Source organism: the organism of the source record quoted next, unplaced genomic scaffold, assembly GCF_019419815.1.
Source record: "Pyrus x bretschneideri cultivar Hongxiangsu unplaced genomic scaffold, Pyrus_bretschneideri_v1 Contig109, whole genome shotgun sequence".
Lineage (NCBI taxonomy): Eukaryota > Viridiplantae > Streptophyta > Magnoliopsida > Rosales > Rosaceae > Pyrus > Pyrus x bretschneideri.
Genome location: NW_025999401.1, coordinates 863,326 through 885,637, shown reverse-complemented (window position 1 = coordinate 885,637; position 22,312 = coordinate 863,326). Strand labels below are relative to the sequence as shown.

The 22,312-nt window shown below is 35.8% G+C and overlaps 2 protein-coding genes across 2 annotated transcripts; both read left to right on the top strand.

Moving 5' to 3' along the window:
• The first annotated feature begins 4,731 nt into the window (after positions 1–4,731).
• LOC125471608 (chaperone protein dnaJ A6-like) lies at positions 4,732–9,880 on the top strand. Its single transcript, XM_048572246.1, is given in 9 exon segments — positions 4,732–4,977; positions 6,483–6,665; positions 7,354–7,507; positions 7,622–7,760; positions 8,248–8,381; positions 8,467–8,609; positions 9,044–9,242; positions 9,318–9,368; positions 9,371–9,880. Coding segments are annotated over 8 exon segments (1,257 nt in total). The 5' UTR covers positions 4,732–4,977; positions 6,483–6,506; the 3' UTR covers positions 9,649–9,880.
• Positions 9,881–16,542: 6,662 nt separating this feature from the next.
• LOC108866381 (ribosomal protein S19, mitochondrial) lies at positions 16,543–18,432 on the top strand. Its single transcript, XM_048572242.1, has 4 exons — positions 16,543–16,652; positions 17,498–17,588; positions 17,703–17,779; positions 17,986–18,432. The coding sequence occupies exons 2-4, from the start codon at positions 17,517–17,519 to the stop codon at positions 18,278–18,280; spliced, it is 444 nt and encodes a 147-aa protein (XP_048428199.1). The 5' UTR covers positions 16,543–16,652; positions 17,498–17,516; the 3' UTR covers positions 18,281–18,432.
• Positions 18,433–22,312: the final 3,880 nt, after the last annotated feature.

The following is a 22,312-nucleotide window of genomic DNA, read 5'->3' as shown; positions in this document are numbered from 1 at the left end:
AAAAATGAAAAAGATTGTACATGAAATGATTCTTTAGAAGACAAATATTAAGAATAATACACTACATACTTACTCAGTGAAAAAGTTGATAATCTGCCTCTCAGTGAGAGGGTACCCGTTCGAAAACGTGAAGAAACAGCACCTATCTTCTTCAGGTGCCATTTTGGGGTGCCATTCATCAGCGAACGGATTCAGGTTGCTCCAGAATGGAGCATCCGTTTGATCCGGTAACTCAGCCTGATCATTTCTCACCACCCCAGCACTTGTTCCCTCTCCAGAGGATGTCGTTAGGATGACGACCCTTGGATCAGGAGTGATATCTTGGCACTCAACCTCAGCCCCAATGGAACAGACAGCCTCCTTTGATTCCATATTAATGGAAAGGGTAATGAATGAGAAAGAGAGAGAGGGACTATGTGTGGCTGTGGTTCTTTGGGAGGGAAATGGGAAGGAGACAGGCTGCGGTGAATGTCTATATACGAAGGATGAGGATACAATGTATGACTATATACTCAAGAACTATAGGGTTTGTTTATATGGAAATAGTGAATGTTTAGTCTTTTAAGGGCAGGATAGCATGAGTTGTGTAGAGGTGTATTGTTTAAAGAAATACATCAGAAATGAGGGATATGTGTATCTAGTTTTGCTGATTGATGGAATTCTACTCCTTTGAAAGGGTACTTAGTTTCAATTTTGTTAATTATGATGGGATTTTTCTAGAATTAAGTTTACTTCTTCATTTCTGAATTGTATGTACGTGCAGAGAGTCATAGTACTAGTATAAAGGTCTCACATGCATTAGGGAACAATGGCCACCATACCATCTAGCGCTGTTATTGTGTTTTTGCATTCTCATACAACGAAATACGACCTGATTGACCTAATCTTATGTATGAAAAAAATAATAGTAAAAGAATGTCGTATAATGTATATAATTTTTACGTACGTTCCCTGAAGTACTGACTATCATTGGTTTAGTTGGCAAAATCAGTGTGTGTGTGTGTGTGTGTGTGTGTGTGTGTGTGTGTGTGTATGCTTTATCTGATTATGATGAGCGTTATTTTTTTTTTTATATATGCTTTATCTGATTCTGATGAGCGTTATTTTTTTTTTTTTTTCATATTGTCGTTAATATTTAGTTGTATTGTAAGTTCCGTTATAGTTCCACTTATGAACTTGTGTGATTTTTGTACCAATTTGTGTAACGCGAGTAAAATGAATGTACAATATAAATTGCATCGTATTTTTTTTAATGAATAAATTGCATTTTTTTCTCAACAAAAAAATTATTATATTGAATTCACTTCTTATATATATATATGCATGTCAACTAGTTTCTTATTTTCAATGTCCTTGGTTATGTGCATTTAAGAAAAAATAAATCCTTAAAAATGTATAATCAAGTCCCAACTTTTTAAAGACATATGAGTTCTAATGATGAGTTGTATATAAAACCTTTTTCGCCGTGCTAGTTATAGAAACCCTATTATAGTCTTATGGGTTGGCTTGGATAAGAACACATTCAATTTCTGTAGTTTGGCTCTGTTAAAGCTTTTCCATAATTTTCGAGTTTTTCCATAAATTATGAAGCTTTCTATATTATAAATTAGCCAACGATTATATTTGTTAAATTCTCCATACAAAGATGCAGGCAAGTAATTGGTCCTCATATTTGGTAGTGTACATGGGTTTAAGTTTAACTTGTTGCCTAATAGTGTCAAACAAATCTTACCAGAAAAACGTACTCATTAAAGAACGAGAAATTTCTGATGCATAACAAGTAATGGTTACTATAGAACGTAAAAATTTTCAAATATGTCTTATTTTTTAAAATAAAAATATATTAACACTAGACCAACATCAATGGTTTGTTTAAATTTTAAGTTTTAAACTCGCCCAAAACTTTTCCATACGTTGGGTTAAAAAGAAATTTTGGGTTGAAACTTAATCTTGGGCCCAAGAAAATAAGCCAAGATTAGTGGTTGGACCCAATTGCTGATGTTGTCAGCCACTTGCGGAAAGACCAACGACTATTTTTTTTAATTTTTTTTATCATCTGGGCCACATGGTTGGACAGTTGGTTCAACCAGCGGTCTAGATTCAATTTTTCCTTTTTCTTTTTCTTTTTATTTTTAAAAAATCTAATTTACAAATATATTAAATCTGAGGGTTGAGATTGAATATAAGCAAATTTAATGGTGAAAAGAACATCTAACAACCCAAAATTAAAACCAAAGACTAAACTCAGTTTGTGCATGTCCCTTGAACCTTTTAATGGGATAGCCTATAGATTAGCTTTGGTTGCTATTTCAATTGGCAATGAGGTAGTTTGATTTGAGGATCCTTTTGACCTTATTTATGAACTCATTATCCAAGATTTGATGTAACAGCTATTGGATTATTAATATATCATCGTTTCTTAAAAAAAAAAAACAATTAAAAATTTATTCAAATTAAAATTCATCCAAAAACTCTATAAATACATATGTATTTGTTCAAACATTTTAAAAAATCCATTTTCGTTAAATTATTCTTCATCTTCTTTTTTTTTTCTTTCTACCCACCTATGTATTTGTGTTTAACAATAGAATAGGTTGTGTGGTTTTCCATGTTCTTTCATGTGGTGCATATGTGTAAGAATGAGATAGGTTTAGTGATTTTTCATTATTTATTAGAATTTAAATATTTTTAAATTAAAATCTTCATAAAAATAAATTAAGATACATAATTTTTTTTTAAGTTAAACAAAAAAATAAGGCTAAAATTTAATCTTGAATAATTTCAGCCTAAAATTTTAAGTCAAACCATTAAAGGAGAAAAATTGTTTCTAGATTACAACCTAAATTTTCTTAACTAAAATTTTTGGTTAACTTCTTAGTTTTCACACATTTGTCGTAGACCAATCGCGTTCACTGGGTTGAAGAGTTTCCAACATTGTACAAGTAATGTCAGGGCCAATCCATTGATTTCGAAGACCCTGTGCAGGCAAATAAATTGAGACCTTGTTTTATATGAAATAATAAGGAGAGTATGAGTATTTGGCAAAACTTCCACGTCAATCAGCCATGCCAAAAACAACTCACTCTATATGTGCACTCGCTGTGTAAACATAGAGTTAATAGTTATTTGTATCTGAACTATACACTAATTTTGTTCTCATTGAGTAGCTTGTATTTTTGTCATTATAGAACCAAGAAAAAAGAATAATCCTTTCGATGGGGAGGTTGTGATTTCTGGCTTCTAAGAAGTGTTTGTATTTCAGGTAGTTAAAAATATTATTTTTATGCTTTTATTATTTAAATTTTGCATCTAATTTTTTTGTATTTAAAAAAGACGTTATTAGTAAGGTTTTAAAAAACGGTAGGCAGCTAGCGGGCAATAAACTGGGGCCTAGCGCCTCGGTGGCTACTTAGGCCTAGGCGAACTAGAAGGATTTAGGTAAGCTTGTTATATATCATACAAATAAGTGCATGCTTATACTTAAAAAATACATAATTTGTATTGGAACATATAAATTGAAATATTGAATGACATATAGATTAGAAAAATATTATAACATAAAGAAAACATGGAGAACCAGAATATAATGAAATAAGTGTACCAAAGTATTGAATAAATCTTTTACAATTTGTTAAAAAAATTAATTGCAAAATGAGAGTTGTTTATTTTCTATCTAAGTAAGAGTTACGACTTAAGCAATGCCCATGTGGGTTTAGGCAAACTAGATAAGCACTTAAGCATATCTAATTGCTATTCTTAATTTTTAAACGCCTAAAAATTAATCAGTGCTTAAACGGAGATGTTTAGAACAGTTGTTATTAGTACTCCTCCTAACCGCAAGTGGTTTTTTTTTTAAACACAAAAAGTTAAGCACGCAACATAAGTTATTTGAATGGCCAATAACTTAAAAAAAATTAATAAAAACAGAACGACGTCTTTGCCAGCTCAGAGAAGTCAAGAGAAGTCAAACTCAAAACACGGCCAAGACAAGACTGATGGCGGCCAGGCATTGTTTATCTTGTCCCTTTTCACACAACTGAAACACCGACTCCCCATCCTCGGTCGTCAGATGGTCAAAATTAACGGCTGAGATCTGCCAACATCTCAGTCCTTAAACCTAGCGAAACTCATTGTCGCATGGGCCAATCTGCTATCAGAAAAGCAACCACATGACCTGCAAGTAACTTTAGATCAACTCCAACGTGAGGAAGGCCCCTTAGGGCAACTTCCTATTCAATCCTCTTCAATAAACTGTCTTTAATAAACAGTAATTACCTTTTGAATCTCCATCTCTAAACTGAATAACCATAGCAATAGGTAATAAAATATTAATATTTTTTATTTTATAAAAAATAAAAAATAATTTTATTTGTAATTTCGGATAGGATTTTTAATCGGTCTCATTGTACCACGTGTCATTAAATAAGAAATTACAACCCAAAGTATGTGAGAAAATATAAAATTGTGGTGTAAGTTAGAAGATAATGATAACATATTTATAGAAAAATTAAATCAATTTTTTTTTAAATTTTTTTAATTTTCAGATTTTTTATTAATTTTTTATTAATTTTAAAACGTGGCTGACATCAACTCGGCTCTTGGGACACCAATTCGAGCCAGCGAGTGCCTCTCACTCGGCCCCCACCCCAGCACCCAATCGCCCTCTGGGCTGGAGAAGGTTGCTGGGCTATTGGGTCTTCAAAGTCGCCAGTCCATCGGGCAAAAGGCTCCGCTGGAGCTGCTCTTAAACTACTTCCCGGCGCCCTTTCCCTTTCTCGATGGAAATGCTATTTCCAGCCACATTTTGGCTACAATCAAGAAACATCCAAGTGTGGAAATAGTAATTTCCCCTCCCCCACGCTTATAGTCGTCAACGATAGGATTAGTCCTTTGTGAAGAAGGAACCCTGCTCTCCCTTCTCTCTTTGCTCCTCAAAGACTGAAACTTTCTCTCTCTAAAATCTAAACCTAGCTGAAGGTATCTCTCTCCCTCTCTCAATTTTCTGTAAATTTTATAGATTTTCTCATTGCTCTTTGATCTGAGTTGCTGAAGTTAATTTTTTTCACTTTTTTTTTTTTTTTTACTGAATTTGACTTAGTAGATTCACATGTAGTTGGTATTTTAAATTTGTGGTAATTTAATTTAATTTATATTTAAAATTTTATGCAAGATGATCAATTGCATATGAGAGTTATTAAAGTTTTGATATATATATATATATATTGAAGATTATTCAAAGTCCAATTACGGTTGTGTAGAACTCTAATTTGGTATAGGATCTATGCTTTTTCTGTTGCTTGAGGATAATCGGTTATTGGGTTCTTGATTATCAATTTATTATTGGGTCCTTCTGGGCTGCATTTTTATAGGTGGATTTTGGTGAAGTTATGATGTTAATCTAGTTAGTTAATTTGGTGCAAAAAGAGTTCATCGGAGTGGTTTACAGTGGAATTTAATAACTCACAGCTTCAAAAGTATGTCGAAGATGTGTTTTTATCAGGTAATTGGGAGAACAATCAAGTTGTTATTTATAGGTTAGATTTTGAAAGTAATTGGTTAAGGGTGAACTTAATCAAGTATTGAGCTATAGCTTATATGTAGTGTGACTAGCGTCTATAACTTGACCAAATCGCCATTGTCTCGCACACCTCAATACTTTAGTCAAGGACTGTTTATTTCATAAGCAAGGTTTAAACAATAACACTTGTATGAAGCCTCCTGGTGCTTGATATTAATTCTTGAGGGTGTACTTGTTCATTGGGCTGTAGAAAGTTATCTTCTAATTTCTAGTATTGTTTTATAGATACGTAATAAAAATATCGAAACTGCTTTTTAGGCAAAATAATAAACCTTGTATATTCAGTAGCAGATTCACTAAATGGGTAGTGGGTCAAGAGTTTTTGCTAGAAACTTCAAGTGGAAATACAGGACATAAAAAGGGATGCAACAAGGTGGTGTTTAAATTTTTTCCATCATGGAGCTGGATGCACATTCAAGTGTTTTTGAACTGCTTTATTATTTGATTTAGTAAAAGCAAACTTTGAGATTGTGCAAGTGACTGAGCTTAATGAATTATGATATTGGTGACTGAAGCTCCAAAATTTAGTACGGTAACCGTTGGGAGGTAGGGGTGAGTGTAAATTTGTTTTTGACTGGGAAATGGACTTGCCTGTATTCTGGCTGAGTTGTGGACCTGCAATGAGCATTTACTTTTTACTTGTGTTTCAGTACAAGCTTCTCCGTGCATGTATTTATGTTTTAGAGTTACTTTTTTTCTCATCCCATATACATCTGGCGTTTCTATGCACATCTCTAATAGTATGCATGTCTGGCTATCTATATTCTTTGATTTGTTCCATCTAGTTGGTACCATTTTCAGCTACTTATTCTGAATTCCTGTACATACTATAATTCCCAATTTTGAGTTGATACTTGTATATTTTGTGGAGTTTTAATTCTCGAATTTTCTCCTACTGCTGTAGCTGCAGTATTTAAGTGCTTCAATCATGTTTGGCGGCTTTGGCCATGCTGCAAGGAAGAGTGATAACACCAAATATTATGGGGTTCTTGGTGTGCCTAAAAGTGCAAGTGCAGACGAGCTCAAGAAGGCATATAAGAAGGCTGCTATCAAGAATCATCCAGACAAAGGTGGAGATCCTGAGAAGGTGGGTCAAAACACTTCCTCTTTCTTTATTTTATGCACCATGTACATGTGACATATTTCCATGCGGAGGAATTATTGGATACTGTTTGTGGAACTAAAAGTGCCCTATTAAGTGTCCGTCCTGTGGTACTAAATTATGCCCTTGACCACTTTCATGGGATTTGTGTCAGGTACACAAGGCTTGACATTTTGAAATGTTTGTAAATGGATGTGATATAGCGAAAGCCTTAAAAAATTAGACGACATTTACTCAAAGCCTTTTTTTTGGAAAATGGTGCTCCATTACCTTCTTTTTAATGAGCAATCATTAGCCACCCTCCTTGAAAATTGTTTACTAGTGTCTGGGATGGACACATTGTTGTGATAAATTTTTGAACGATTTCTTTTGACTCATTATCATATCTAAAAGTTTTTGATGTGTTTGTTGAGATCAAAGCTTTAAAAACTTATTATGTCAGTAGAGTTGCTCTGATTATGAACTTATGCACTCTCAGTCTTCTGTTCCATTAGTTTTGCAGTGTATGATTTTAATAATGTACATTCAAGTGATCACATATGTAAGCAATATTTTCTATATAATTACTGGCTTTGCTATTTATGCCATTGACATGGCTCTTGAACTTGTGATATTCCTTTTACTGTAATTATTTCTCTTCAATTTTACCTTAGTCTGATGGGTTGTGAACCAGTTCAAGGAATTAGGTCAAGCTTATGAAGTTCTCAGTGATCCAGAAAAGAGAGAAATCTATGATGAATACGGTGAAGATGGTCTTAAGGAGGGAGCGGGAAGTGGTAGTACCTCGCATAATCCATTTGATTTATTTGAAACGTTTCTCAATCCCCGTGAGTGCTAGCCGCTGATTTCTGCTCATTGACCTTTTACATTTGGTTTTTTGTTATTTTATTGTTGAAATGTTCTGTGCTGATTACTGCCTTCTGGATGATCTGATCTTGCAGGCTATCGTTCACATGTAAGAAGGCAGAAGCAAGGTGAAGATGTGGTGCATACCTTAAAGGTTTCTTTGGAGGACTTGTATAATGGCACAACAAAAAAACTCTCTCTTTCTCGGAATATTTTGTGTACAAAATGTAAAGGGTATGCCTCTATTTGTCACTCGTTTTTTCTGTTTTTAGTTTGAGGCAGTGGCTTAACCAAAATCGCATGGTGTTCTTTACTATCTTTTTTGCTTCAAACTGATTCCTACCCACAAGAAGCAATTTTCTTTCATTTTTACCTTTCCTTTCGGTGGGGGACTCAACTTCCAGCTGTTCTTATATTTAAAGAATATGACGGTCTCACATTTTGTTACATCTTGTGCAATCTCTGTTCCCAATTGCACACAGGATGCTAGCATAGACAGAACCAGTGGTTAAACGAAAAAAATGTGGCATTTCACTGGACAGTAGTTGCCAACATTTTATAGGATAAGTAAGGTACTTTGGCTATGTCTCGCGGTTAGATATGCGAAGTTGCCTTTCCTTTATCAATAACAACAGATACTGCTAGTACTGGGGATAAAATAGTTCTCAGTGTAGGATTTTGGGATGACTAGGGTAGTTAAACTGCTTCCCTTGGTTTCCAGGAAAGGCTCGAAGAGCGGAAACTCAGGGAGATGTTATGGATGCCATGGTACTGGAATGAAGATTACAACACGGTCGATTGGATTGGGCATGATTCAACAGATGCAACATATCTGCCCTGAATGCCAAGGCTCCGGTACTAAAACTAAAAAGCATGCTTCGCATATCTCACTTCAGCACAATGGGTTTCGTCTTATTATAAACATCTGTCATTGTTACAGGTGAAGTCATCAGTGAGAGAGATAAATGCCCACCATGCAAAGGTAAGAAGATTACTCAAGAAAAGAAGGTGATGGATGTGCATGTGGAGAAAGGGATGGAGCACGGTCAGAAAATTTTGTTCGAGGGACAGGCTGATGAAGCTGTAAGTTAGGTTTTCATCATTATTGCAAGGGAAAGAGATCTTCTCCGGATCTCTTCCACCAAGGCCACCGGAACAAGGGATCCGGGCCTTTGAAATTTCATCCAACGGCCCACCTATTTTGATCTCTTAAAAGCTATAATAATTTTTGGCCATTGGATGAAATTTCAACGGCCCGGACCACTTGATCCGGTGGCCTTGGTGGAAGAGATCCGGAGAGGATCTCTTTCCTATTTCAAGAGGTGGCAGCATTATGTCTTTGACCAGTCTAATATGTTGTCATTAACTTTCATTGTTCTTATGAAAGCCTCGTCTTTTGAAGGGGCAGCATTATGTCTTTGACCATTTTAATTTCCTGCCATATATTTCCAATGTTCCTTTGAAAGTTTTGTCTTTAATGAAATTTTTGTGTATTAATTGTTGCTTATTGTTTGCAGCCTGATACAATTACTGGAGACATTGTTTTTGTATTGCAACTCAAGGAGCACGCCAAGTTCAAGCGAAAGTTTGATGATCTTTACGTAGAGCACACTCTCAATTTAACTGAGGCTCTTTGTGGATTCCAGTTTGCATTGACCCATCTTGATGGCAGGCAGCTACTTGTCAAATCAAATCCCGGAGAAGTTGTCAAGCCTGGTAATTTTCATTGCTTGGATATTCATTGCTTCAAATTTGTCCATTACGGATCATCTAACTTTTATTCCAATGCAGGTCAATCGAAAGCAATCAATGATGAGGGCATGCCTCATCACCAGAGGCCATTCATAAGGGCAAGCTTTACATCCACTTCAATGTAGAGTTTCCAGACTCTGGGATTCTTTCTTCTCATCAATCCCAAAAGTTGCAGACAGTACTAGACCCCAGGCATAGCAAGAAGTTGACTGACATGGAGCTGGATAAGTGTGAGGAAACCACCTTGCATGATGTCAACATTGAGGATGAGATGAGGCGTAAACCAAGACAGCAGTATCGGGAGGCATATGATGAAGATGATGAAGATGATGAAGAGTCAATGCCACGGGTGCAGTGTGCTCAGCAGTAAGGCCCTCTCTGTTTTATCCGTCTTATGGGGCAAAATTATAGTTCTGCACATGCAGTTGAGTTGTGATTTAAGATCTTTATAGGTTCCTGCTAGTTTATTTTTCGCTCGATATTTTTTCTCTATGCTGTGTTCTTCTGTTTGTTATAAATGTTATAAAGTTATATTAAGATGTTAGAATTGAGTTATAATGCTCTTGAATTGATGATATATCTATTTTACGGATCATTAGCCTTTTGATTGCCTAAGTTAGTAATTTGGACGCTAATTGTTTTAAAGAAAGTTCACAAAAATTGCTCTGATAAGTTGCAGCAATGCTAGGTGCTTGTTCCGAATGTCATAACTAAAGAATGTGAGATAAGAATAGTTATTTGGACTACATTGGCTGACCAGTATTGGATTCTAACCTAGCATTCGTTCCACCTTTCCCGTTGTGAATTTTGGTTGCGATGAGCATGAAAACTCCGATTCACTTATGTATGTGGTAAGTAAACGGAGTCCAAATTATCATCGCTCTTCTGATTTCCAATGAAAATTCTTTCCCTTTTGTTGTTGATGAAGATGATAAAGTTATAAGAGTCAAAGTGGGATCAAACCTTTGAACTTATTAGTCTATTCTAGTACAGACTCTCATGCACCAAAATGGAGCCTTTCAGTAGACAAATGGTTCACATTTTGAACATGTGTGTCACGTCCTGATCCCGACGTACGTCTAGAATCGACACGTGACGTTACCTAGATACCTGTATCTCTAACATACCCTTGTCCCTGGGATATGGCAAAGCACAAATCAAGATTCGAATTGCGTAGTAATTTTCGTATGCTTTACGGCTGCATCTAACCACCTCGTTAGACTGCCTACATACCCTAAACAAGGATTAAGTCATTCGTAGTTCACTATTCACTACACTCGAACATTCATCGCATATCTCACTACGTCTCAACATAATACCACAATTCAAGCATGAAGCACCTCAAGGAACATTCAACAAAGCACAACAATATTCTCTAGTCATCTTGCCATTCACCCACACATAAGCATTCCAACACCATCCAATAATCAATGTTCTAAAAAATGGCCTAGGCGGCACCTAGGCGCTAAGCGGTGGTGACTCGAGGCGTTTTCTTGCAAATCGGTTGCAAAAATCGGCTGGGCTCTAGGCGGGCTTGGCGATGCTAGGCAGCTAGGAGGTTTTTTTTTTTTTTTTTTTGAAATTTTAAAAAAATAATCCTATCTACATTACTATATTTCCTTATTTTCCTCCTATTTTGCATTTTATGTGGTTTTAAATTGTGAACTTATTGTACATGTGTCATCCTACAATACTCCTCACTACGGTTATATGGCATATATGCTTAATGTGTTTTTAAATTTTGGACTTGTTGGATACTCTTTTTGCATTTTATTATTCTTTTATTATCTTATCCATGGATTTCATACAAGTTTAATTTTTTGTAAGTATCAATATGCACTTATTTACAAGATATACAAGAAATTTACCTAAATCCGCTTAGGCCGCCTAGGTGCCCTGCTTAGACCTCGCCTAGGCGCTAGGCGCTAGCCCGCTACCCGGCTAGCACCTAACATTTTTTAGAACCTTGCAATAATCACATCAATCAATAACTCATACAATACACCAAAATGTAGGCTAGAGCGACACATGACACAATTCAGTTGAAGCCTACATCTCTGAAGCTGAAATCGAATCCAAGGAACCAACAAGTCAAATAATGCGATTTCGGACCACTCAACGAAATCCATCAACATCGGGTTTCGGACCACTTAACGGAACCAAGACACCAAAGGGGATTCTGAACCACTCAACAGAATCCAAACTAGGATACAATTTCGAACCACTCAACAAAATCGTGGAGTAGAAGGGATTCCAGACCTCTCAACTGAATCTGAGTGGATATGATTTCGGACCACTCAACAGAATCGCGGAGTACAATGGTTATTAGACCACTCAAAGAAATCCAAGGTAGGGTACGATTCCGGACCACTCAACGAAATCGTGGATCATAGGGGATTTCGGACCACTCAACAAAATCCAGATGGAGTAAGGAACCGGACCATTCAATGGAACCCCAGCATATACTCAGTTCTGGATCACTCAACAGAACCAAGCGGAGGGCTAAGGAACATATCAACAGCTTAAAGAAACAAATCATGAATTAAGTGCTCAATTTACAATGGCTCAACGAAATGAAACAAAGCACAAGTATTAAATTATAATGGTCAACGAATCGAGAAATGAAATAATGAAATGGAATGTGAAACAAGTTTCAAAGCAACAAACCACATGGAAATGGGGTCCACCACTGGCCCTCACATTTCATCACATTATACCAATCATGCAAATCAAACCACATCTCAAATATGCCCACATTTCACAAATATCATCAGTACACAAGCCAAATCATGTTTAATAAACATAGGTCAATGGCTAAATATATATAAAAATCACATTTAAATAGAAATCACATTTATAAAACCAATTCATATTCACAAATGATACTAATATAAGAAATCAAGGTAATAACCATATCACATATATTCAAGTCACTCTCTAACCATACTAGGCCCACTAGGCTTCACTTAAGTCTCCCGTAGTACTAATTTTAGTATTTAGAACATTTCGAGACATGTTGACTAAAAGTGAACGGTAGGGTCCACAACCCTTCGTAATTCGATCTGAAAGATCTGCACATTATATTTTGGATCTGTAACTTCCTAAGGTCCTCATTGTGCTCATAGAACAACATACTAAAATCTCATCACGATCCAACAGTCGGATCTCCGCCAATCTCAAATTCAAGTGGTGGTCAACAATTAGTTTTACAAACTTAGAAATCCAATTCAGGAAGATCTGTATGTCGGATTTTCGATCTGTTAGTTTCAACTATCCTCAAATATTATGTTCTATAATGTATTAAAGTTTGATGACGATCTAACGGTCGGATCATCGATTTATATGTTGACCAAGTGGCAGTCTCTAACAAAACTATGTTCAAACGACGAGATTTCATCAATCGTACATCACATATAGAATTGGGGTATCCAAATTATCCTAGGAAGGGCAAGTGGGGTCTCAGCCCACGCGCCGCCATACGCAGCAACCGGCCGACCCTACTCGCCTGTAAAATTCAACTATTTCCAAAAATTACCAAATTTCACATAAATGTAGATCTCGATGAATAGAGCAAGTTATATACTTGTGGCCAAGTCCAATTTGGCCGGGAAAAGCTTCAATTTCCCTCGAACCCTGTCGAAAACCCTAAAAATGGGTGGCTTTGATCCGTCACCTCCGGTGCTCTGCCATACCTATAGTTGTTCGGGTTTTGTTCTAGGCCTGAAGGGGAGTCGATTATGGGTGGTGGTTGAAGGTGGCAGTTGCAGAAACGATGAATTACCGCCAAGAACTTGCCGGTTTCACCCAAATCAAGACCAAATTCTCCAAATTTTGGGGTGTAATTGGTAGAGGGAAGGTCGTGGAGTCGAGTGCAGGTGGTGGCGACAATCGATTTGCTGGGAAAAGGCCAAAATCAGCGTTGGAAAATCTTGCAGGGTGTCGGGTCAAAACTGGGTCAGGTTTAGGGAAAATTCCCCTTGGTTTGCTGATTCTCTCCTCCCCTCCTTTCTCTCTTTTCCTCCTGCCTCATTGGTCCCTTCTCTTCCTCTCTCCTGCTCTCATTGGCTGCGTGTTTTTCCTTCTCCAGTGATGCAGGATGGGAAATAAAAGATTCATTTGGCATGGAGCACAATAAATTATTGGAAGACGGATTTATGTGTTGGAATAAAAATGGTGGTTTAATACATATTGGTTGATCAATTTACTTCCAGGACGTTTTATGTCTGATATCATTACTTTAGTTATGTAATTTTCAATTTTATGTCAATTTAATCATATTGTCTTTCAATTTCTAAATGTAAGTTACCAAATGGTTATAAAAACCATCTCTTTCTGTAGGATGAAGAAGTTGGACGTTGTTGATTAATGAAATTACTCAGGGTGTTCCTCTGTTTCAGTTTTGTGCCTTTCTCTTTGTGAGATTGTTCTGCTTTGTTCTTCTAGTTGTCTATGTTGTAGGATGGTACTCGAACCAAAGTTTATAGGGTTTTCAGTTTTACGTGTTTTTATATTTGTTGCCTTTTTAATTTTTGAATGTAAGTTACAAAATGGTTATAAAAACCATTTCTTTATGTAAAATGAAAAGTTGGACGTTTTTGTTGGTGAATGAAATATTTAGAGATTTATATCTCATATTTATGCCTTTCTCTTGTTTAAGAGTATGTTGCTTTGTTCTTTCTAGTGTCTACGTTGTAGGCTGGTACTAAAACCAAAGTTATACCAAAGTTTATAAGGTTTTCAGCCTCTCCTCGCACTAGGAGATAGTGGACCCTACCTATCAATCCTATTTTTCGTTTTATTTTGTTCCTATCCGCTGCGCCCTGAATCATCCAGTCACAGCCTTCCACATGTCTTACAAGTGACAGGAAAGCTCCCAATTTTTCTAGAGCCTTTCAGCAAATGGAACAAAATTACCATTTTAACCCTAACTTTGTTCGTTAATAACTCCTTTGTTATAACTCTGTTTCACGAATGGTTTACGCTTACACGTTCGTGAGATCAAACTCTATTCGAAAATATAAATTGTGACCTCGAAAGGTCTACGGATTTTAGATAATTAATTTCCAAACTTCAAACTTTGTAACTAGTTTAATTAAAATCTAAATTCAAATAAATGAGGATAAATTCTCGAAAAATAATATAAAATCTCAATAATACAAATATGTAGATTATAACAGTGAAATCCAAGAACAAGATTTCACAATGCGGCTAGCATTTAGTAGACCGGTGACGTCAACTTGACTTCATTAAAATTTCTATAATACGTAGCATGTCCCATATTTGTTTGCCACAAAATTAGTTTGAAAATTAGCTCAATAGCTGGCTTTTGGAGTTGCACTTTAATTTAGCTTTTTGCCACTAGAGCTTGTCTTAACCCCAAATAATCAAACCCCAAACGGGCATAGTTACAAGAAAGAATTTGTGTTACTTCTTGCAGGAGTATTTCACACTATTGATAATTTCAAGGTAAAATTATGAGACTAACTCCAACCCTTGGAGTAAGTCTTAAGATTTACCTTTTATTCTCTCCCCTCTCCCCACCCCCTCTCCTCCTCCCAAATTTCCTTCCAACCTTTGGGCCAATTTGGGGTTATAAGTTAGAAGCTAAAATTGGACCAAATACCGGGCAGAAAAGTGGACTGGGTTAGTGGTGTGCCCCACATGTGAGAGTGGAAAACCGAAGGTGAAACCCATTCGCCTAGGCCCACTCACGCACATACTGGCACTCGCCAACCACTAGAGTGGTCGGACTCCACTCACGTGGGCTTGTTTCCTGCTTGTATAGTGCATTAATGAGCCTAACGATTATTTTTTTCTGATCCTACGGCCATAATTCAAATGGAGTGTTGGTTGATCCAATGGCCTAAGTTTAAATTTCTTTTTCTTTTTTTTTTTAGTTTTATATTTATAATTTATTAAATCCAACTGCTGAGATCGAATGTGATCAAATCTAATGGTACAAAAAGAAAGTTCTAAGGGCCCAAATTTAAATCTAGTGGCTAAAATAATTTTAAAAAAAATTATTTAACTCAAACTTCACCCAAAACTCTATAAATACCTAAGTATTTGTTCAAACATCCACACAAAACTCACTTTTCTCCTACAATTGTTCCAATTTTTCTTTCAATCATCTTCCAAAACCATTTCTAAATTTTCAAGATGGCAAAAGATCATATTAGAGGTCGTAATTGGTCATTTGCCAATTCTTCCATAGTGTTTCATGAGTTTCATGTGTCGGCTTAGTGATTTTTCAATACTTATCAGAATTTAAATATTTTTAGGTTAAAATGTTCATAAAATTAATTTAGGATGGTCTACATAATTTTTTTTAAGTTAATTTAAAATAAATTAGCCTAAATTCATTGTTTAATAATTGGGTTTAAAATTTTAACCATAAGGGTTGGAGGAGAAGAGTTGTTTCTGAGTTAAAACCTAAATTTTTTGGGCTAAAAATCTTAGATTTTAACCAAGGGCTGGAGATAGTTTAAGAGGGGAAGAATATGATTTTATGGAATAATTATTTGCGTTTTGACTACAATACTACACTTAGACCTACTCCAACTCTTGGAGTAAAACTTAAATTTTAAGTTTTAAACCTACCCCAAGTTACCCTAACCCTTGGGCTAAATTTGAGTTTTATCCTGAAACTCATTTTTGGGATAAATTTAGCCCATAATTCGCTCCGAGTTAGTGGGTTGGTTCACTATATATGTGGATTTTTTTTAGTTTTATATTTATATAAGTTCATTGAATCCAACAATTAAGATCTAATATGATCAAATCTAACGGTAAATAAAAAGATATAGCGGTCCAAATTTAAATCCAACGCCTAAAATAATTAAAAAAAAATCTTTCTTGTGTTTCATATTTTTTCTTAGTGTTTCACGAGTTTCATATTTTTTCTTAGTGTTTCACGAGTTTCATAATATCCGTTTAGTGATTTTTTAATATTTATCGGAATCTAAATATTTTTAGGTTAAAATGCTCATAAAATTAAATTAGGATAATCTAAATTCATTCTTCTAAATTTTTTGGGTTTTAACCCTAGAGTTGAAGATAGTCTAAGAGGGTGGGGGTGTGTACTACTTCTCACAATGGATTATTCCTCTCACTTACCGTAAAAAAAAAAAAATATCACTAGATTGTAATACTAATGACATATAATTATTATATTAAATACATATACTTGTATGAATTATATATGATTGTAAGATGATTGTATTACTTCTAATGCTTGACAATTTGACAATTTAAGACCCCAAACCCGAACACACCCCATACAAGGCCCATTTCTCTTTCTGTCTTCTCGCTCGCTAGCTCGCTTTCTCGCTGTCTCCCACATCTTGCTCGCTTCTCCAACACGCAGAGAGACGGGTAAGTAAACCTCCATCTCCCTTTATCATTTTCTCTGTTTTTTGGTACAAATTCGCATGTGGGTTTTTGCTATTTCTGACGTTTTCTTTTGATTTCGAATGCATGTGGATTTCCGCCATTGTTATTTTCGGAATTTTCATTTGGGTACCAGAGGAAATAAATAAATAAAACTCTGATAGTTGCTAATAATTCTGTATTTCGGGTCGCAATTTTCATTTGTGATTCACCTGCAACTACCTCCGCCACTAAATCACAACTGCCAGACGGCCACCACCGTTAGACCTCCACTCGAACAAACATCAACACCCAGTTCGAACCCAATCGAACCACCAACACAAACCCCAGGTATACCCAATTGAACAACCATCGCCGCCTATGAGATTTTTCGCAAGTGCCTGCTTTTCTATGAGATTTTTCGAGTTGCCTTGTAGGATTCAATTATTTGAGAATTCTGTATTAACTATTATCCCTTTCTGTTCAAGCATTGTGCCTCTGTTTTATAAATATTCCGAGTTTTCGGTGTGTTTTAAGTAATTGTTCCGGCTTTGACTAGATGTCGATAAGTGCATCATAAGCAAATTAAAGTAGTTTGAATGTATCATTTTATTGATTTGTTCAAAAATAGTGAAAGTTGATGAATTGAAGGGTGCGAACCGCTGTTATTTGTGGAGGAATCCGTGTGCTCTTTTTAATCTGGTCCGGTGCACATTGATTCGTAGTGTGCTGCTCTTATTCTTCTGTTCTGTGTCTAATGAAAAGAAAGTTGATGTGCTCTTCATTCGGTTCTCAGATATTATTTTGTAGCTCATATCAGAGACAAACCCCAACTGTTCTAACCTCTGTAGTCACGGAACACAGTTGAAGATGGCAAGGCGTCTAATTGCAACCCTCAATCGTGGCCTAGTTGGCAAACTCTTCTCGGAGTCCTCTACCAAGGTAACACTACCTTGTTTCTTGTGTATATGTTTATGGATTTGATGCCATTGCGCAGCCCTAACAGTGGTATGTGATGGCTTGTTGGTGCTGTATGGTTTGGGCCATTTGGTATAGCTGGACTCAGGAAAGCCGATGGTTGCGGGAATGTGTGGACTGGACAAAGCAGGTTACAGTACCCAAGCCAAGCAAGAGTATGTTTATTTTACAATGTTGCTATTTTTTTTTTTTGCCATGAATATATTTTACCATGGTTTATGTTTCAATTTTTATGTCCTTTTTGGCTACTATGCGGTCACCATGGTCGTGTTTGCGTGTCTGCTTTTACATTTTTATTGGGAATTTTCCTCTTTTCTGACATAAGGTATTTGTTATTTTGTTGGATTTGGCTTCTGAGCAGATCTCATTTTTACGATGGTGCTTTTGTGGATGCATTCCTGATGAAAATGAAGAACAACAAAGATCTTCTTAACAATAAGAAAATTTGGTCACGCAGATCTACTATTTTGCCAGAATTCGTGGGTACTACAGTCCGTATCTATAATGGAAAAAATCATATTCGCTGCAAGATCACCGAAGAGAAGGTTGGTCATAAATTTGGAGAGTTTGCAATGACACGGAAACGAAGAGTTCAGGCTAAAACTACTGCACCAGTAAGACCAGTGAAACCAGGAAAAAAAGCAGGCAAAAAGTAAAAGGCCTACGGTGAAATTCATAACATATCGGATTCTGTTTCATTCAGGTGAATTCTGATACACATGAATGATCTGGTCGGATTCTTTTTTCGAGCGAAGAATTGTGTTTGATTTTGATTCTAGTCTGTTTTAATGAAGTGTTGAAAGTTTCTTAGTCGATGTTTCTGTTTGCTAATCCTTTTGCTCGAGTGAAGCAACCTTCATGGCTTGTTAGGTTTATTATTTGATGCGCTAGCGCAGCTTCATGAATTATTGAGAAAGGTGTGCTCAAAGATCGTGGTTTGGTGTCGTCAAATGAATTGCTGAACGCTGTTCATGTATATCGTGTCGGAATAAATCGAAGGGAGTTTTAACGAAAAGCTTACGGTACCGTTCACTTTAACGAAAAATCATATTTTTACATTAAAAAGTCAATCATGGTATTATTTACTTTATCCTTTATTTTGTCCTTATCATTAAAACTCAAAGTTTTCAAATTTTTTTTATTAGTTTTCCTTAAATCTAAATCTAGGAAGTTTTAACGAAAAATCCATGTAAATCTAGGGAGTTTTCCTAGATCTAATGGCAGTAGTAGATTTTCCACGTGAGTTCGGCTAGGGCGGGAAGAGACGGGGCTGAGATATAGAACAAGCTGGGTGTGGGTTACAGATTCAATCCTATGTTCTCCCAAGGGGATGGAAATGTAATTTTATCCCAGCACGATGTTTGGTAAAATTAAAAGTAACTAAGAAATAAAATGTCAAAATTGACATACACAATTCTTTAGTCATCTCCAAGGAGACAGTTAAAAAGCTAAAAAAAGATTTAATTTGCTCAAAAACACATCTTCTAACCGATCGCTGGGTTATAATACTATTAAGCCTATAAGATCATTATTTAGCCAAAGAGACATCGGGTTGGCTAGCCGAATAAAGCTCCTCTCTTAGCCCTTTATTCTTTTTGAACCGAAGAAATAGCTTAATTCATTAATAAGAGAGACACAATTACAAGAAGGGTGTCAACATTGAACTGAAGAGAATAAGCGCACAACAAGCAAACATAATAAATCTCTTACATGACAACTACAATAAATAAAGAACACACAACAACCAATTAAAGGTGGCAGATTCAAAACTGAGGAACACACAGATCCACTGCTAAAAAACAAGGCCACACAAACCGGTAGGTAGCACAAATACACACAAAACACAAATAAGCTGAGAAGAAAATCACCGTCAACTTAACTCCACAGCGACAAAAAAGGGCACCATTCGCAATATCACCGAATCCGTTGCATTCGTTACTAATCTAGCCATGGAAGACGATTCAGCCACAGATATTGGACATAAGTCCATGACCATCCTTAGATGAAGATAGGTCTACAACAGTCATGGCTCAAGCAAGATGGATTGACTCGAATCTAGTAATTAAAGACGTCTCAGCCACTAAAACAGCCGAGGATCGGAGCACACAACCATCATTAAAACTATGTTGTATAAAGCAATTTCGACCCACCACAACCACAACCACAATGTCGATCCAAACTCACTGATCTATCCCGAAACAGAGCGAAGAAATGGATTTGAGAAGGCACTTTGAAAACATGGAGGGTTGCTCACAAAATAGTGTGAAAATTTATCCCAATAATTTCAATTTTCCCCTTTCTTCTGTTGAATCCTCCCCACCTACCAAAAACAAAAGAGCTCATGTCAAAACAAGTTTTCCAAGTTGTTCGGAGATGATGGGAAAGCGCATGAGAAGAGCTTTGGGATATTTGTGAATAGTTTCTATGAGTCTATCAAATGGCTTGAAGTGAAGAAACGTAATTATAGCTAAAAAAGATGGACAATGGGAAAGTAGAAATCGATTACTTGAATAATCAGGTATAATTAGCGATTCCAAGGCATCATTTCAATGCGAATTGATACATAATCCATTCCCTGTAACATTGTATACGTACTCTTTTATTTTTTTGTTTATTCATACAACATATATTCCATGTGATGAGTAGCACACAATTTCAATTCATATATTGAAAACAACAATATATGCAGGATAATAAGGCTCCTTGGAATATATTATCGAGGCAACACTCTTGTTTTCGGTTGATCAGAGAGGAGATCACCAGTGACGGTAGGGTGGATGGTTGTGAGATTTTTTGTTTTTGGAAGGTGGGGTGGGGTGGGGTGGATTCAACAAAAGAAAGGGTAACACTGGAATTGTTGGGATAAATTTTAATTGTGGGTTGTTTTCAACAATTCTTGGAGCGTCAATAAAACAACCTTTCTTTAAATACTCATATTAGCAATTTATTATTATGTTTATTTTAAGTATGTTGTTAATGACACCCCAAAAATTTAATTTAGAAAGAAAAATGTTTTTATGAGAAGTGCACAATTATGTGAAAAAACAAAAAAGGACATATAACTGAAAAAAAATAACACTTGTTTAATGCTAGGTAGACTATCTATTTAAATTTTATTTTATAAACTATATGATGTGATTGTTGATAATTGAATTATTAAGACAAATGTAAGAGATACTATCTCAAAGTGGGACTCTCCATAAGCTCTTTGTCACCTCATGTTTTTGACACAATATTATATATTATTGGCACGTGAATTGTGCCAAAAATATGAGATGGCGGAGAGTCCACGGAGAGTTCCACTTTTAAGAGGGTCTTCATAGCATTACTCTATTGCTTAAGTGTTAATTAACGTGCTTATTTTTTATTGGTGACAACCTGACATCAAATAACTTGCAAATATGGTTTAAAAAGTTGGTATACCTAACATTACTCGTAACATTTTTATCTAAACCCACCACAAATCCTAACCTATGCTCAGAACGAACATCACATGGCCATTGGAGAATTTTCACAAATGGCCGTTTGGTATAGAAGTTGGTAGTCGCGAAACATTCAGTTGGACAAGTAAAAGAGGTTCGGTTGACAGAGGGCAAAGGGGATGAAAATTTTCTGCGAAATACTCAAATTCCCAACTTCTGATTTAAAAAATTAGCCTTTTTCTACAAAGTCTCTTAAAATTGGAATTGAAATACTCGAATCGTTAGTATTTTCACAGTCTAGCTCTCTGTTTGAAAGAAGAAAATAAATCTAGAATTTGTACGAAATTCAAAAATTTTAAATTAACATGCATTGATTTTTTTTTTTGAATTTATAAACATAGAATTTTAGAATTTTTGTGTTGAAAAAAAAGTAAAGAATTGAAATCTCAAATTCTCAAGTTTAAATTCATGTAAATAGTTGTCATTTCTAAATTTCATAAATAAGAGTTTAAAACAAATAAAAAACAATAAAAACTCAACCATGATTGCAGCCACCACCACCACCCACCACCATTATCACCGTCGCCGCTGCCACCACCCACTAGCATCCTCACCAATGCCACCACTATCACTCACCATCATCCTCCTTGCCACCACCACACCACTCACCACTATCATCGATGCTACCGCACCGGCACCACTACTCACCATAATTTCCACCACCCATCATCATCACTACCACCCACTACCACAAACCATCATCACTGCCAACGCTACCAACACCCACCATCATCATTGCTGCCGCCCACAATCTTCACTGTCGTAGCCACCACCACCACTAGCACATTTCCCAACTGCTATGTCTTATTTATATATTAAACTTAGCATTTAAATCTCATTCTAATTTTAGGTTAGTCAAATAAGAAATTTCACAAATTTTGAAAAATAATTTCATCATTTTAATTTCCATGATTTTAAATTTCATCATTCAAATGCAATGTAAATGAATTTGAATCAAAATTTACCCCAATGCAGGCATTCGAACATCTATAATTTTAGTTATTTAATTATTCTAAATTCATTAAAAAAGATTTAGTGTTGTAGAGATTTAATGAAAATATATTAGTGTGCTCAGATTTTTTTTATTATCAACTTAGTTATTCATTAGATTTGAACTTAAAAAAACTCCTACAAGCGAAGAGGAACATAGCCGACATCACCTACTGTCCCATGGTAAGCAAAAAATGTCAGAGCTCCACAATTTGA

What these genes read in the sequence shown, in the direction of transcription:
- LOC108866381 (XM_048572242.1), top strand. Translation starts at nt 17,517, where the DNA reads ATGGCAAGGCGTCTAATTGCAACCCTCAATCGTGGCCTAGTTGGCAAA. An exon ending in TCTCGGAGTCCTCTACCAAG is followed by an intron (nt 17,589 to 17,702) that starts GTAACACTACCT and finishes CATTTGGTATAG; the next exon opens with CTGGACTCAGGAAAGCCGAT. An exon ending in AGTACCCAAGCCAAGCAAGA is followed by an intron (nt 17,780 to 17,985) that starts GTATGTTTATTT and finishes GCTTCTGAGCAG; the next exon opens with ATCTCATTTTTACGATGGTG.